The sequence below is a fragment of the Gobio gobio genome (assembly GCF_949357685.1).
Source record: "Gobio gobio genome assembly, chromosome: 6".
In the NCBI taxonomy this organism is placed as follows: domain Eukaryota; kingdom Metazoa; phylum Chordata; class Actinopteri; order Cypriniformes; family Gobionidae; genus Gobio; species Gobio gobio.
In genome coordinates, this window is record NC_137102.1 from 41975445 (window position 1) to 41992558 (window position 17114).

General features: G+C 38.0%; 2 protein-coding genes across 5 annotated transcripts in view; one reads left to right on the forward strand and one right to left on the reverse strand.

Annotated features, from left to right (window-relative positions):
* LOC307128154 (myosin IXb) overlaps nt 1-3651 on the reverse strand; it is a 32009-nt gene extending 28358 nt beyond the window's left edge. For all 4 annotated transcript variants that reach the window (XM_079819801.1, XM_079819800.1, XM_079819802.1 and 1 more), the window contains exons 1-2: nt 3340-3651; nt 1726-2622 (exon numbers count right to left, since the gene is read on the reverse strand). In XM_079819801.1, the coding sequence (XP_079675927.1) occupies nt 1726-2562 (837 nt within the window). In that variant the 5' untranslated portion in view covers nt 2563-2622; nt 3340-3651. The remainder of the gene's footprint in view (nt 1-1725; nt 2623-3339) is intronic.
* Nucleotides 3652-10144: 6493 nt separating this feature from the next.
* Nucleotides 10145-14868, forward strand: myadmb (myeloid associated differentiation marker b). The gene is made up of 2 exons (XM_079818436.1): nt 10145-10350; nt 12846-14868. Exon 2 carries the CDS (start codon nt 12941-12943, stop codon nt 13820-13822), a length of 882 nt encoding a protein of 293 aa, XP_079674562.1. The 5' UTR covers nt 10145-10350; nt 12846-12940; the 3' UTR covers nt 13823-14868.
* Nucleotides 14869-17114: the final 2246 nt, after the last annotated feature.

The window sequence follows — 17114 nt, forward strand, 5'->3', positions numbered from 1 at the left end:
TACATTTTAACAGTCTCAATCTGCTTCCTTGTTCTGCAACACACAAACATAACCTAATGTTTTTCTCATCCCTCTTCATAAGAAAGTCTATTTTAAACCAGCAAGACATAACGCAAGTCGCTTGTTCCTCTTAGCCATTTACTTTCTTTGTAAGCAATACTGCAGAACTGAGAGGGGCTGGGACTTGCTGATGAAAGAAAGCTTTTAAAAAAACAGAGAACTTGTTTGACTGGTTTAGGATCAGATTGAGAATCCCATTTGGTTAGTGCATGACAAACGGTGACTGACAGCTCAGTTTAAGGGGGGGGGGGGGGACTTCAGGCCACAGTAAAGGAAAAACCAAGAATTATGAGCCATTTCCTCAATAGAACTTCATTAGCACATTAGCGGCACTTCATACTAAATTCTGAACAGGAAATGTAGGAAGTGGACTGTTCATAGATATACATGTACATTGTATAAACAGTGGAAAAACTCAAACTCCTAAGAGCATTGTGAATTGACTTCATTGTTTATGTATTAACAATGGTAACACCTAAAAATATCAGAGTGTATTGAAACCCTTAAACTGTGACTCAGTGTGTTTCATGATATACAGTGTCTATTTAAAGTGCACAAGGAGACAGAGGTCTGTTCAGAGTCCCCTTTTCCCTGGGAGATGCAGAGGAAGTGATGTGAAAGTGCCCTTGCATGTGGTGTGGCCGAATAGTTTCTAGATCCTTATTTGACCATGCTTAAGGGAGGAAAGGGGAAACCCTTCTCACACAATTTGTTGCATTTGATTTAAGGACAGCATCAAACTTACACTGTTAACAGTCCTCAACATGAACAGCAAAAAGCATGCAAAATACAATGAGAGGGCAAGCCACTTCCTGCACAGAGGTCATCATTTCCGCCCGAAAGAGACTCTTTATCACAGTAAATCAAAAGATATAGAGATGAATCGAGCAACCCTATAATAAATAATGACACTAAAGTTACAGACAAGTTACAGAGTGTACAAGAGGGGAAAAAATTAGGTTTCGGTAATTGAAATGAAGCTCAAATAAAATATAAATATTAGATGAAAAGTGTAAAGTGATACAAATTTAAAGAAATTAAATGTCTTAAGAACTTCCTGAAATAAATAAGTTTAAATACTAAAATTACTAAAAAGCTTTAAAAAAAAGAAGAAAAAAAAAGAAGAAAAACCACATAACAAAATTACTAAAACTTTAGCTAAATATTAATAATACTATAAAAGTATATAAATAATACAAACATAAAAGTGACTTGGACACTGAAAATGTTATTTAATATTGTGTAGAAAATGCTAGCTGTGAAATGAGCATTTGCTAGACATAGAAGACCGTCTAGGACTAGGTCTTGGTCTTGACTTTGATTCAACTTTTATTTGGTCTCAGTATTGACTTGGACTCAACCTTCTAAGGTCTCGGCCTGAACTTGAAGCTGATCTCAACTTCCATGTCCGTAATCTCCACTACAGAAACACTATTAAACCCAATTCATCATTTGAAATGTGGGAAATTACAAAGTTTCTTGAAGTGAAAAAAAAAAGCTATTAGTTGAAGAAACAAGGCTACAGTTAGCCGTATCCATCCAATGGACAGAATCAGGGTTTCAACATGACCTCCCATACATTCTTTCCTATTACAACTAGATTGATACTAGACTTCAAAGTAGAAAATGAACAGTGATAAACCTCAAACCAACAGCAAAACTTACCTCAAGCACAGGTCCTGCCCCCAGGATAGTTCGTTCCACTCCACTAGTGTAGCCCTTCTGGCTGAGGGCAGTCAGGCAGTGGATAAGGAAGTTGGTGCTTTGGGTTTTACCAGAACCACTCTCTCCAGAGATGACGATGCACTGGTTAACCCGTTTGTTCAGCATTGTGTGGAAGGCAGCATCCGCAATGGAAAAGATGTGAGGCTCTAGCTTGCCCAGCGTGTGGTTCTCATACATCTTGACATATCTGGGATTGTAGATGGGGAGAAACTTGAAGGGGTTGACGGCGATAAGAATGTTGCTTGCAAATGTGTAGATCTTCTGCTTTTGGAAGCGATGTCGTAGGGTTCCCAAGATGCTCTCCTCTGTCAGCTCGGGGAGGTTACATAAATCATTGTATTCCTGAGGCTGCTGTGCAACAAAACCCCGAGTCACAAGTCCCTGAGCTACTTTTTCTCGCCGTACAGACTTCATAACATCATACTGGATGGATCCATCCTTGCATGCCTCTTGAAGGGCGAAAAAGTATCCATCACTTTGAGGATGCTTATCTTGGGCCTTTCTAGGCCAGAGCAGGACTCTTTGAACAGGCAGATCGCTTGCTTGAAGGACCCACTCTTCTCCGCCATACTCTTGGACCTCCACAAGGTGGTAAAGCTTGGATGTGTCCAAGCCAAGTGTGGTGAGAGCCATCTTGATGACAGTGGCAACTGTTGACTCTTTTGGGACCCTGAGGATGCAGCCTTGCCCAGGTTTGATGGACAACCTGGGGTAAATTTGCAGAGTGCAGAATGTTTCATCCTGGCAGCTTGTCCCCTCGCCGTTTGTGACATTCATTCTTTAAACGCACAGATATGCATCAGCATACCACACTGCACAGTACAGCATGATAAGGATCTGGAGAAGAAAGAGAAGAAAGAGAAGAAAGAATGTAAGTTTGCAGTCAGACCACCAGTGTGTACATGTACACACTTGTCTAATGTGGGAACTGTAGCAGTTTATAAATGAGCATAAACTGTGACACAAACAAACTAAATGTAAAGAGTTTTTTTCTTTACTGTTTTTCTCTGTCTATTTGGTTGATTCTTTCTTTCAATTGCATGTAATTGTGTGTGAACCATGTTAAAATGTAATGAAAAAGTAATATTTTCCAAAATGTTCAGAACATAGAAAGACAAACAAGTTTTTGTTGTAGAATAATATATATATATATATATATATATATATATATATATATATATATATATATATATATATATATATATATATATATATATATATATATATATATATATAGATAGATAGATAGATAGATAGATAGATAGATAGATAGATAGATAGAGATATAGATATATACATATACATACATACATACACACAAACACACACATAGGCATTTAAAGAAAAAATACAAATGTTCAAATTATAGCATAGCATAGCATAGACATGTATTTCAATAAGAGCGTAATAAAAATCTACAAACACGATACAAACATCAGGACGCGTTTTAACAACTTTCTACTCACAGTTGAGAAAACCAGTATAGTTGTCTTTCAATGGATTGGCAAATAAAAATGAAAGTAGCCTTTATCAAATTTACAACAATAAATCTACCTGTTTCAAAACACCCTCGTTGAGTTCCACAGCGGAGTCATTCCCAACATGGAAAAAATCCTGTCGTGCTTTCCAGACAAAACTTCCAGCGCTTCAACTACTAGTAAAAGCCGTCCACCTGCATAACCGGGACACGATAAACCGACATACAAGGCACAGGTAAAACAATTAAGAGTCTGTTAACACCATAAGTGACTGACACGGAGAAATCTTCAACGACAAATAAGGAAGAGTATCTCGACTCCAGAATGTTGACGACACTGGCGGCTTGTTACTTCCTGACATCGTAGTGTGTTTTAATTGCAGATGTGTGTGATGACACGCCGCCCTCGCCTGCATTCAAACTGCCATTGCAGTTGTCACACCTGAGGTAAACCTGCAAGTTTAACACAAACTACCTAATCAATATCCAGTACCCAAAAGCCATTGTATATATATATATATATATATATATATATATATATATATATATATATATATATATATATATATATATATATATATATATATATATATATATATATATATATATATATATATATATATATATATTCTCAGTGTGTGTGTGTGTGTGTGTGTGTGTGTGTGTGTGTGTGTGTGTGTGTGTGTGTGTGTGTGTGTGTGTGTGTGTGTGTGTGTGTGTGTGGTCCCCAAGAGGAAACAAGCTTATAAATCATACAGAATTAGTTTTTTTTTTCTTCTGAAAATGTAAAAATGCATTACGTTTTGTGTAATAGGTAGGTTTAGGGGTAGGTTAGTGAAAGGGGATAGAATATAGACAGTTTGGCAGTTTTTACAGTAGCTATACAAACCATTAGCCTACGTCGAGAGTTCCCACAGAGACTGTAAACCAGACGTGCGTGCGTGCGTGCGTGTGTGTGTGTGTGTGTGTGTGTGTTTTGCATGGTTGCTCAACATGATGTTAGCTACTTCACCATGCATGTTTGGTTCTCACCAGTAGATGGTAGCATACGACACAAATCGCTTCCCTTTAGCAAGCTATAAGGGTCCTTCATTATTGAGATGTTTCAAAATGAAAAGCTATAAAAGCTAGCCACAGTATAACAACTCATAATTTTTTTTTAACAAGCATTAATACCATCTATAATGCAACAGAGATGATTAATGTACCACATTTAGAAAAACATTTTTAAATATATAAAATTATTTTGTTAACCAAACAGTTGCCGGTCCCCATTGACTCCCATAGTAAAAAATGGGGACCAGAAACTATTTGGTTACCAACATTCTTCAAAATATATATTTTTTTGTGTTCATCACAAGAAATTAATGAATACTGGTCCCCAGTATGGAATACTGGAACAACTTGAGGGTGAGTAAATGATGAAAATTATGACAGAATTTTCATTTTTGGGTGAACTATCCCTTTATTAAAAACACACACACACACACACACACACACACACACACACACACACACACACACACACACACACACACACACACACACACACACACACACACACACACACACACACACACACACACACACACACACACACACACACACATATAGGCTACATATATATATATATATATATATATATAATTACCTCGGCCTGGTCATCAGTGCATTGGGGAGCAAAGCTCGAAGAGCTCAATATGCCATTAAGAAAAATTCCAAAACATTGAATTACCGATTCCAATCTGGTGTTAAATCTTTGATAATGTGATTAAGCCCATAGCGCTGGAAGTGAGGTTTGGGGTCCACTCAGTGATCAGAGCTAGATGGGACAGACATCCAACAGAAGCCCTACACACAGAATTCTGTAAAATGATTCTAAAACTACAAAGAAAAACACCCAATAATGTATGTAGGGCAGAATTAGGCCGATTCCCTTTGTTTATTAATATGCAAAAAATATCCCTCAAATTCTGGATGCACCTAAAAGCAAGTCCCACAGAATCGCTACATTTTAAAGCGTTACAAACCCAAGAACTGAACCCTGAAAAAAGTCCCCTCAGTCAGCTGGTTCTGAGACTGACTAACCCGACTAACTCTACAACCAGCACTGCTTCTCATACAAACATCAGAATAAACCAAATTATCAAACTATCTAAGAATACATATCTGGAACATTGGGATCAGGAAACTAAAACACAAAGTAAATTACAATTCTATCGAACTCTAAAGTCAAATTATGAATTGGAAGAATATCTACAGAGTGTCAGAGACACAAAGCAGAGACGGATCCTGACCAACAGGCTCAGTGAGCACAGTCTGGCCATCGAGACCGGCAGACACAGAAAGAGCTGGTTACCCAGAGAGCAAAGGGTGTATGTTCACTGTAGGACAGGAGAGATCGAGACAGAGACGCTGTGCTTCCTCCTTCACTGTCACAAATACATTTCCACAAGAGACCTACTTAAACAAATTCAATACATTAATAAAGAACTTTACAGCCATGACTGAAGTAAAACAAATAAAGATAATATTAGGAGAGGGACAGACAGCAGCACTGGCTGCGAGACACGTGTGGATGTGCCACAGCCTGAGAGACAGCAGGTTAATGTGTGTGTAATGTGTGTGTTGCGTCTGACCTCAGTGTTTTTCCCTTCTGTCCACCACAGTGACCCTCAGTACGTGTGAGTGAGTGTGTATATATAAATATATATGTGTTAAAACACTGTGGCATCAAATGTTCTAATTTGTTACACTGTTTATTTATGTTTAAGTGTATTACAACATTAAATCAAACAGGATTATCGAATCGAAAGAGATGTGCGAATGGGCATTTTATTTTTATCTTATTACTCAGGTACACTCTTCCTTTCTCATCATCTCTTTTCCTCTCTCTTCATATATTTTTACTCTCTCTCTCTCTCTCTCTCTCTTTCTGTGCGTGAACATGGTATCAGCTTGTGAGAAAGGGAGTGGTTAGAAGAGAGAGCAGGGGAATCACTGTTTCCGCTTTTTGCAGCAGTTCTCAGCGAGCGGACATGTGCTCCGAATCACACATCACTCTAACCACATTACAGCATAAACAAACATCTGGTTTCCATAGTAACATGCTCTGCATCCTAGCAACGGAAATAAATACCAAGAGGTAGATATTATTGCATGATAACTTCTAGTGAGCACTTTTTTTTACCAGAGCACATATTTCTGGTGGTTTTAAAGATTGTGATTTAGGTTATGGATGTGAATGATGGTTTGGATTGTGAGTTAAAATTACAATACACCATCCCACAATCTTATAACATAGGCCTACAGTTGTTTTGTAGAAACATATGCAGAAATGGATCTACACCATGTTGCTATTATCGCTTTTTGCTATTTGCTTTTTTTTTTTTTCTTGTGTTGAACATAAAGATATAGAAGAAGATAAGAAGAAGAAGAAGAATGTTGGCAACCAAAAAGTTTCTGGTCCTCATTGATTTCCATTGTGTTTTTTATTTTTATTTTTTGCACAATGGAAATCCGTTATGTTCAACACAAGAAAGAACTTAATGCAGTTTTAAAACAACTTGAAGGTGAGTAAATAATGGCAGAATATTTCCTTTTTGGGTGGACTATCTCTTTAAAGGGTTACTTAAGCAATTAGCATTAAGCTTTGTATCAGTAGAAACCCGGTACACTCTCAAAAATAAAGGTCTTAAATGGTTCTTTGGGTGTGTGTATGGTTCCATGAAGAACCTTTAATATCCAAAGAACCTTTCCATTGTACAAAAGGTTCTTTGTAGTGCAGAAAGGTTCTTTAGACTATAAAATGGTTAGAAAAAAATGGTTCTTTAAAGAACCTTTCACAAAACGGTTCTTCAGGGAACCAAAAATGGTTCTTCTATGGCATCACTGTGAAAACCCCTGTTTGGTTCTTCCTGGCACCTTTATTTTTAAGGGTGATATTCAAATGATCGTACTTTCCCCGCTCATGTCCCCCTGAGACGAGAGAATTATGCATTTTATTTCTGGAAAAAATCCTCAGATGATGCAAATATCGTCATTTTGCGTCATCTGAAGATTTTTTTGGCTAGAGACTACAGCCAGTAGTAGGAGCTAGTTCTGCATGTTTTCAACCCGCCCACAGGGGTGGGATCTCACTCACTGAATGTAAATGCGCACGGCCGCTCGGCTCGGGCATTCATAACGGAGCAATGCGGAGCAAAGTGAGTGTTTCAACTTTTCAATGAATTCCTATGAAAGTTAAACTGAAAACGCGCCAGACTGGACATGCGTTGTGAATCACTGCCACGCTTACCTCAGCTCTGCTCAGCTCTTCGCTCTCGTGATGAATGAAATCTGACTCCTGCTGCATTTGTGACGCGACTTTCGTTCGGGTCACTCACTTTATTGACGTTCAGTTTTTAATTGTTGTGTTTATTCTCTAACTGATCAAAATTATTTTATTACTATGAAAATCAAAACAACGGTGGGGGCGGTGTCATGGTGGGCAAGTGATAACCTGGTTAACGTGGCTTTTGGGAGTTGTTGGGCTGCGAAGCAAGTGCATTCTGGGAGTTGTTGTCTTTTATCCACATGAGACAAAAATACCTTTTCTGTCTTTTCGCAAGTCTAGAAGGCACAAAATTAAAAAATTGTTTCACATTCCTACTACATTTCTACTTTTTTATCATATGTTTTGTATTTTATTCTGTATGTTGTATTTTACCTTTTTTAATTTCTTGATTATTGATGTATACGTTTTTATTGAACATGTTTTTTTTATGTAAAGCACTTTGAACTGCATTATATGCCTGAAAAGTGCTATATGAATAAAGTGTAATATTATTATTATAAATGACCCAGTTTAAATACACATTCATCTTCCCAGCGCTGAAGTACCCCTTTAAGTGAGATTGTAACACTTACATAGCTTGTATGGGCCTAAAAAGAAAGAGAAGAAAGAGTGAGAGAGAGAGAGAAATATGCTAACATTTCTGTGAAAATCTCCTGCATCATCTTAAGATACGTGTAGTACTTGATGATGTACAATGACAATAGTTACACAACCAAGGGGCCGGAAATGGGCCATTTAGAGTTTATTCACTGGCTTTTACCAGTAGTCAGTTTACACTGTAGTTTCATTAGACATTTTATGGGAGGGACCTAACTCTCAGGTTCACCTTACACAGTACACTTTATTTCAATGTTAGAGTATTTTTAATGTTTTGTGGTGTGTGTGTGTTAGTCCTGTCTCACAAGATATATGGTGGCAGCACATCCTGAAAGGTATTTCCTGCATGATGACATTCATTACAGCAGAGGTCTTCAGCCCAGTTCCCGGAGACCCGCTATCCAGCAGAGTGTCGCTCCAACCCTATTCAAACAGACCTGAACCAGCTAATCATGGTCTTCAGGATTGTTTGAAAATCATAGGTTTTCAAAATCACATTGAATGACAGTGCGTCTCCAGGTCGGAGCAGGGTTGAAGACCTCACGTACACTGTAAAAAATGATTGTGATTTTAACGGTATTTTACTGTAAAAATGCTACGGTGAAAAACAGTTAATTGGTTAACAGAAAGTATCCGTACTATATACGGTGAATAACTGTAATAGATCTAATCTTACATTTCATTTAATTTTACAGTAAAATCCCGTTAAATTTAGTTTTTGGAAGTGAAAAAGAACAAGTCATTGTGTGATTTACAGTGAAAACCCGTAAATTGACATTCCCAGAATTCCCAGCGTGACACTTCGCATTTGATGTATTTTCATTGCAATAACAATGTTTCTTCTTTTTTTTTATTATTCAGTTATGTACATTAGGGTTTTATGTTACATCTGATGTTGTTAAATGAATGTTTATTGCATTTTTTAAATTTAAGTTTTACCATGATGGTGTTTAGTGTTTGTGTGAATGACACTGAGCACCTTCTATATATTAGTATTGTTCTCTTAAAAGCTGCTTGTGGTGAGCTTTGATTCATCACGTGATTCTCATCACCACTGTAATTGGTGGTTGTCCGTATATCAAAGGTACATAACAGATATTAGTATTTCAATAGGTTGGTAATTTAACATTATTTCAGTTAATGAAATATGTGGTTTTTTTTACCGTAAATTGTTTACAGTGTAAAAATAATCATTACAATATAAACCTTTAAATTATATGGTTTTGAACTGTAAAAGAAAACATTTTTAAACCGTAATTATTACATTATAAACCTTTAAATTATATGGTGCTGTCCCTAAAAACCTAAAACGTTACTGCCGTATTTTTTACGGTAAAGTTCTGGCAACCACAGCTGCCGTTTTTTTACCTTAAATTTTACGGGGATATTTTCACAGTGTAATAGTATTGGTATGCCTGACAAGATGACTGTTATGGTAAGTCATAAGCAGACAGGTCAGATTCCTTGTTATCCTCCACACTCTAAAAAAAAAAAAGGTTCTATATTGCACCAAAAATGGTTCTTGGCTCGTAATCATAGGGGAACCTTTTTTAGTGCTATATAGCACCAATTTTGGTGCTTCAGTGGTTCTTCAGCGGTTCTTCAGAGGTTCTTCAGCGGTTCTTCAGAGGTTCTTCACCGGTTCTTTGACTAAGGTGCTATATAGCACCTCTGAAGAACCGAAATTGGTGCTATATAGCACTAAAAAAGGTTCCCCTATGATTACGAGCCTTTTTTTTTTAGAGTGCAGGCTGCTGGGTTAGAATATGAAAGATGGTGGTGAAGTTTGAGTCAGTTAAGTTTAGTCAATAAAACAAGAAAAGACTATACACGGTAAAATTACTGAATACGCATTTTAATTTATTTATTTATTTTGGCTGAATTCAGTTGGGGTACTGATGCGAAAGTAAATCGTCTGCTCATGCTCAGAAATTTTTGTGAGCATTAGCAGTTTATTCGAGGGTTGAAGAAAGAGCAGAAGAGAGTGAGAGAGAACATATTACCTAATTTGGCTTGTAGTAATGAGCGGATTGGGGGTGGGTGGAGGGTATCCCTCACAAACTTGGGTGTCCTCACTGATTGAAAAGTCAGATCCAAGACCGCGCCTACTTGTTTCAGACTGAGCACTTGGAGAGAACGATAACGGGACAAGCCGGTAAGAAAGAGGCAGAGGATAGTTTACTTGCATCTTTTTATAAGCAGACGTTTGGAGCAGCCAGTAGGCTACCGTTATGTTTATACATTCTTTATAGCCTATAACTTGAGAGAGTGTTTTTCTTGCGTTCTGGATTCTGAAGATGGCGATAAAAATGCGTTATTTTATAAATTATTTTTATTTCTTCAGGCTTTGATTGTGGCATAGTGTGCATCCGTAGCGATCAATTGGTCAGATAAAAATAAATCAAATGTATAATTCATTATGACGCACCCGTCACGTGTTGCGCTCGCATGTGAAAAGCTTGCATTTGGAAAGATGACTGAGACAGAAATGTACTTTTCTATATTTACTGAGACATTTTGACTTTTAAAGTTTTAGTTTTTAAATAAAATTCATAGATCTGTGTTAGGGTGCGGCACGTGGAGAGGCACGCCCACTACAGCAGCTCTTGTCTGTTAGGATGGTGATCTCATAAGCTAAATGTCATTTTCATGTCCTGCCATTGTAATCCAATTAATCCGTTCATTTGATACAGTTTGTTTTGATTTACTGCTTCCATAATTCATAAAACTAATTTTATTTTATGCTTTCCATTTAAGCTTATATGTTTTTCCATTCTGGTCTTTTACATACGACCAAACATAGGTTTCTGATAGCCTACAAAAAGTAAATTTTTCCACTGATTTGTCAATACTGTGGGCACATCATTTTTTTCTGTCTTTCTGCGGCAGCTAGGCAAATACGTAGAGAGCTTGTTTTGTCTGTATAGAAAAATAACAGCACTGTATAAGGGAGAAAATTGAGTTACTTATGGCATGTCTCAGACATTGCGTGCCCTCGTCTAGGTCTGTGTCCAGCTCGTCAAGTCATGCAATGTCCTGTTTGCTCTTATGTGTTTCCTTGGATCTATTTACAGATTTTTTTCCTTGACATAGGCAATTTCTGCTCCTCAAAGAGAACATGAGTGATCGTGTAGCCTATTGCATTGAATTCAGCAGCATATTTCATCTCATCATGTTAAATAGCCATGAGTCGACGACAAAAATAAAGCAAGGAGAAGGAGATTCCTTTCACTATTCCATATCTGTAGTAACCAATTCTGAAAAAGAATGAAAGGAGTATATAAAAAGAGGTGGGCGTGTGGTAGAACTGCAAGTTAGGAAAGAGTGGTTGGGTGAATTCAATGGAAAACACTAGGCACATCCCTCACATTTTGCAGTTTGATGGGATGCAGAACATCTGGAATAGATCAGCAAGTTGGAAAATGTTACACTAGACAGAGAATGAGTGTAAGAGAGGCAGAGCGGGAGGAAAAAACGAGGGAGCAAGGCATAAATGACTCACAGCTAAGCTATTCCCGCCTGTGTTTAAAATATGATTTGTCGTGAGGTGAAAGGACATGCTTTTTCAAACCCCTTGGCTGTCTGTCCATATGTGGCTCTAAATGCATCTGCATGGCTTTATGCTTCTTTCCCCATGTCTTTATCACTTTTTGTCCTGTATTTCCTAACTATGTTCTCTTCTGTCCACTTAACCCTGAAAATGTAAACACTCATGCCTCTATTGTTTACTTGAACCTCTCCGACAAGATGAAGGAGGTATTCCTGGCTGTTACAGTGTAGGAGGGCTGGGAGGGGGCCTCAATGCTCCGATTGTTAGCCTATCTGGCTCCTCCTACAAGGTTGATGACAGATGGACTGTGGGGTTGAGTAAAGGTCTCGTTTGTGCGGAGTTTGTCTAAATAGCTCGAATACATTACAGAGATAATTTCACTGACTCCCAGTCTGGAATTCCGAAAGAGACTCGGAGACGTTTTGTTGTAGAGCACCAATTTATTCAGTATGTGACCATTTAATTTGCATGAATATGGCTTATTATTCTACAGGTTTCAGTTGGACAATGTGGGGAATTTTAACTACCCATGTGACCAAAATGAAATTATTGTAATCACAGATTAACTTCTGTTTATACTCAGTAAACAACCTCACTCAACCTCCGTAAATTCAAGTCCTCATTTATTTATTCATGTTGTTGAAAACCTGTATGAGGAACACAACACATCATCTGAACAGATTTTAAAACACAAGGCATCATATGCGCCTGGTTGCTATTGCTTGGAGACATATGACAAATGAAAACAGTATGTTTTCTAAAATCAGCTCAAAATAAACATGTTTGGAATTTAGATTTTGAGGATGATTTTGGACCATTTCTGCTAAATGCATAAATGTTTAAAAACCGGCTCAACTAATCATCCATGTTCGATATCCTCCGACTGGATAGAATTTGTCAAAATATCTTCGATTTTTGTGTTCCAAAGAAGAAACGGGCAGAAAGAAAGTCATACAGGTTTGCGATGATAGAATTGTCATTTTTGTGTGAACTATTCCTTTAATCTGTGAAAAAAAAAACATTTAGATGTTTGGTTCATTGTGTGTAAATATATATTTTTCTTACGACTGACTGATTTCTTTTTTGTCATTTTCTCCTAGACAACTAAGAAGAGACAGAACACAATTGGACGTCTATTCCTGTTACTCACAGTTGACATTAATTGGCCTGTAAATCTTCTTTTTGTGAGCCCATCATGGCGGTGGTGTTGCGTTCCTCACCTCTCCTGTGGGCCCGTGTGGCTGCCATGGTTTTCGCCTGTGTAGCATTCAGTGTAGCTCTTTATGGAGCGGGTCTAACCCATGGCACGGGTGACTGGTGCGTGTTCTGCTGGGGTTTCAGTTTTGTTGGAACTCTTCTGATAATCTTAGTGGAAATGTTTGGCCTGCAGACCCGCGCCCCAGTCTCATGGAAGAACTTTCCAATCACGTTCGCCTGCTACGCCTCCCTCCTCTGCCTCTCCGCTTCGATTATATTCCCCCTTTACTTCCTGAAAGGCTTTGCTGGCCGCAATGAAATGGCCAACTGTCGCATTGCATCGACTGTATTTTCTTGCCTCGCCACCATCGCATACTTAAGCGAGGTGAGTCTCAGTAAGGCTCGTCCGGGAGAGGTGGCGGGCTACATGGCCACAGCACCAGGGCTGCTTAAGGTGTGCGAGACCTTCGTCGCCTGCATCATATTCGTCTTCATCAGCGAGCCGATATCCTATAACCAGAATGCGGCGACCCAGTGGTGCCTGGCTGTGTACTGCATCTGCTTCATCTTGTCGGCAGGCATCATCGTGATGTGCGTAGGAGAGTTAACAGGTTGCCTGCCCTTCTCCTTCGCCCGCTTCCTGTCATCATACGCCCTCCTGGCTGTGGGCTTGTATCTGTCTGCCACCATCATCTGGCCCATATATAAGTTTGACAATAAGCATGGAGGCCATAGCCACAGACCCAACGTCTGTGGCTCCAGTCTCGGCCTGTGTCCGTGGGACAAGCTGCTGGCCATCTCGGTGCTCAGCGCTCTCAACTTCATTCTTTATCTGGCTGATCTCATCTACTCAGCCAGGCTGGTTTTTGTTGCTGTTTAAGGGGTTTAGCAAGAGTTCATAAAATAAAACGGCAAAGAGTTAAAAAGAGGGAAGTAGGTTGGAGAGTAACGATGTTGAAATGAAGTCATAAACTATATTCACTGTTAGCTATATTTTTCGTCATGCCTGTTTAGCAATCATGTGTACAGAAGGCAAAAAGTTGGACTTTTTTTAAACAATTTTTTGTCACAAAAATGTAAAATGCAACAAACGAAGGATTATATGTATATTATATATATAGTCACTTGATACATTTTACTTTTTTCAATATTATTTTTGTTTCTTTGTGCTTTAAGCATGCTTTGCATGAAGGATTATTGTATTAGCTACTATAGCTTTGTGAGTTTGAGTGAATGTCAAATTGCCTATCACCACAATATAACACCCGTCAGCTCATTTAGGTTAATCGGCATCGGTAAAAAAAGAAAAAACAAGTGTGTTTGCACTTAATACTTGATATGTTTCAGTACATTACACTGCTCTTTGTTGTATATGTGTCAAGTCTATATGGTGTAATGAACGGTACACAATTAATTCCTAAAATGTAACTTCTGTCACATAAGACACATTGACAATGAAGGGAAATATAAATGTATATCTGGACATATCATTAAACTTTGAAAACATCTTGAATATATTGTTATCCTAATATAGATGTTGTACTGGATTCATATTTACGGCATATTATTGCTATGTATGTGCACGTGTATTTGCAAAGTATGCAAATGCTACAAATGTTCTCTAGAAACCATTGCTGTTCTTTTGTACACCAGCTGACAGTATCAGTTACACAAAAACCTCACGATGAAGAAAGAAAATGAAATGTTGTTTGCTGTGCCTGTGCTGTAAGTCTCTGGGATCTGCATGTGCCTGTCACAGACTGTTACAGTCCTCATTGCTTGAATGAGAATGTTTTCATTGTGTTATCAAAGGGCGAGAGAGCACGTACAACACTGTGTCTCTCTCTCTCTCTGTGCTGAGAGAAGAACAGCACACACCGCAGCGTTGTGTGAATGTGTAAGCAAGCTCTGAATAAAAACCATGATAAAGAAACAAGCGTGATCTCTGTGCATCTGTGCAACAGTGATTCAGACTTACCTACCATTTAATCAGTCTTTGTTTAAAGTTACGCCTGTGTGAAAAGATACAGAGCATCTGTTGAATCTTCATCCCTGAACTAATGAGTCACATTCTAGAACATTCACACACAGTGCATTCATCCAGGGGAATATTTCATTGCTCAGAGGTTACTCTTTCACAGCTCTGGAGACTTATTGAATTGTTCAGTTATGTTGAATTTATGAATCACCTTTGCCAGATGTGTTTCTTCTCAAATGAATTAGAAGAAATAAAAATCAAACAATTGTTGATATACAGAACAAGTATAGAATAATGCATTGAAAATTTGCTTATTTAATCTGAATTCAATTTCATAGGTCTCTATAAAAATACAACTGGGAGAGTTTTGATAATACAAATAGAGTGGTGCAGGTATGACGTTAGCATCACACTGGTTCCCTACTTTTGGATTATCGCAAAAAAATTATGATCAACAAAAGTTTATGATACTACATGTTTTGTCCATCAAGATAATTTTCACAGATTGATACAACTTTTATGAATTTTGAAGCCTAAATGCAGTTGCCAGATGTAAAAAGCTAAAGCTATAACACCACGGTTGCTCGACTTCAACGTCACCGTCACTAAGCTTCCAAAAACTCTCAGATTTTATCTCAAAACATTTCCCCCGAACGATTGAGTTAGACTAGTTTATAAGAGCACAATTATGAGCATAATAAGGTTGTAAAAGCGGACTGAGTTTACATTTTCAGTGTGATGACGTTTAATCTCCCCAACAGACTCTGTAGTCCCATTTAGCCACTTGTTTGCAACTGCCTTTTTCCAGACATAACAGCTTAAAAAAAATCACGAGTAAGGTAATACTGATGCATTTTATTTCATAGAATAAAATATAAAAAGTGTCTTGAGCTTGTGTTCACCACAGACCTTATTTCAGTCATTTAATCAAAACCCCATTAAAAAAAAACCAAGAGGGTAAGAGGGAACCGGAAGTGCTAAAATGCTAACTCGCTTCCGCATATTGGCCTATAAAGTGATGTCATACCTGCACCACTCAAAAGACACACACAAACTCGGTCTTAGGCATGAAATGAATGAGCTACTTTGAATGAATCAATTCAATAAATGATTCAGCGACCCACCCATAAAGACAGAGGCATCCAAAATTGCATTCTTCCCTACTATATAAGTGAAAAACAGTAGGCCTATGAAGTATGTCCGAATTTACTTATAAAAGAGTAGGCAAAATATACCGGGTGACCTACTACTTTCGACGAGATTCTAAAGTGTGCATACGATGGACACTTTACTGTCCCATGAGGCCACAGGAGAGGATGAATGGCAGTGAAGTAACGCAACTGACACTGCAGGTCACATGAAAATGACAACATGGCGAATTAATGTACACATTCATACTATAGTGAAGTCCTACAAAATAAGTACCTACTCAAGAGATCATGTGATTTTGGACTCAGCCGCAAACAGATAGATTAATCTGAGAGAGAGAGAGTTTGTGAATGAATTAGCTATTATGAACGAATCAAATCAATGAATGATTCAATGACTCACTTATGACAGTCATTAACCCAAACCTTGCTAACTCAAGGTATGCTGGTTCCAAAAAAATGTGTCTGTGAGTAAGTTCAGACAAGTTATGTACACACAAAACACAACGAATTGATGATTCGCCATGGAAACGGACACATCATTCTACTTCCTTCTTCTTTTGTCTAAAGGCGATTTACAACCTAGGGTACTTAGTGCACATTTCCACCTATTTGGTGGTTGTGCAATCACTTTTTTCGATCTTTTCATTTAATAAGTTACCTTTATTCACTGAGAATAAGGATTATATTGTTTGTTTGATTCTAATGAATTGAATGCAGATCCATCTGTGAGATGACAATAAAATAAATAATAAATATATTTGAATTGAATTAACAACCATGAGAGTGCCTTGGAATTTCTGTTGTTTCTTCTGATATTTTCCTCTCATGCATCCAATGAGCACCAGTGGCTATGCCCGTAGCACACCCAGTGCAGCATTTTTATAAAATTACAGAGCAACAGGCACACACATTTACCTATCTGTTATCTAAATAGGAAGAACTGGGGGGTGTGGCCCAGGAACATTCGTGCAAAACTGGGAACTGCTTCTCCGAGGCAGAACCTTTCTCATTTCAAACATTTGCCTACATTTGAAAACAACTAA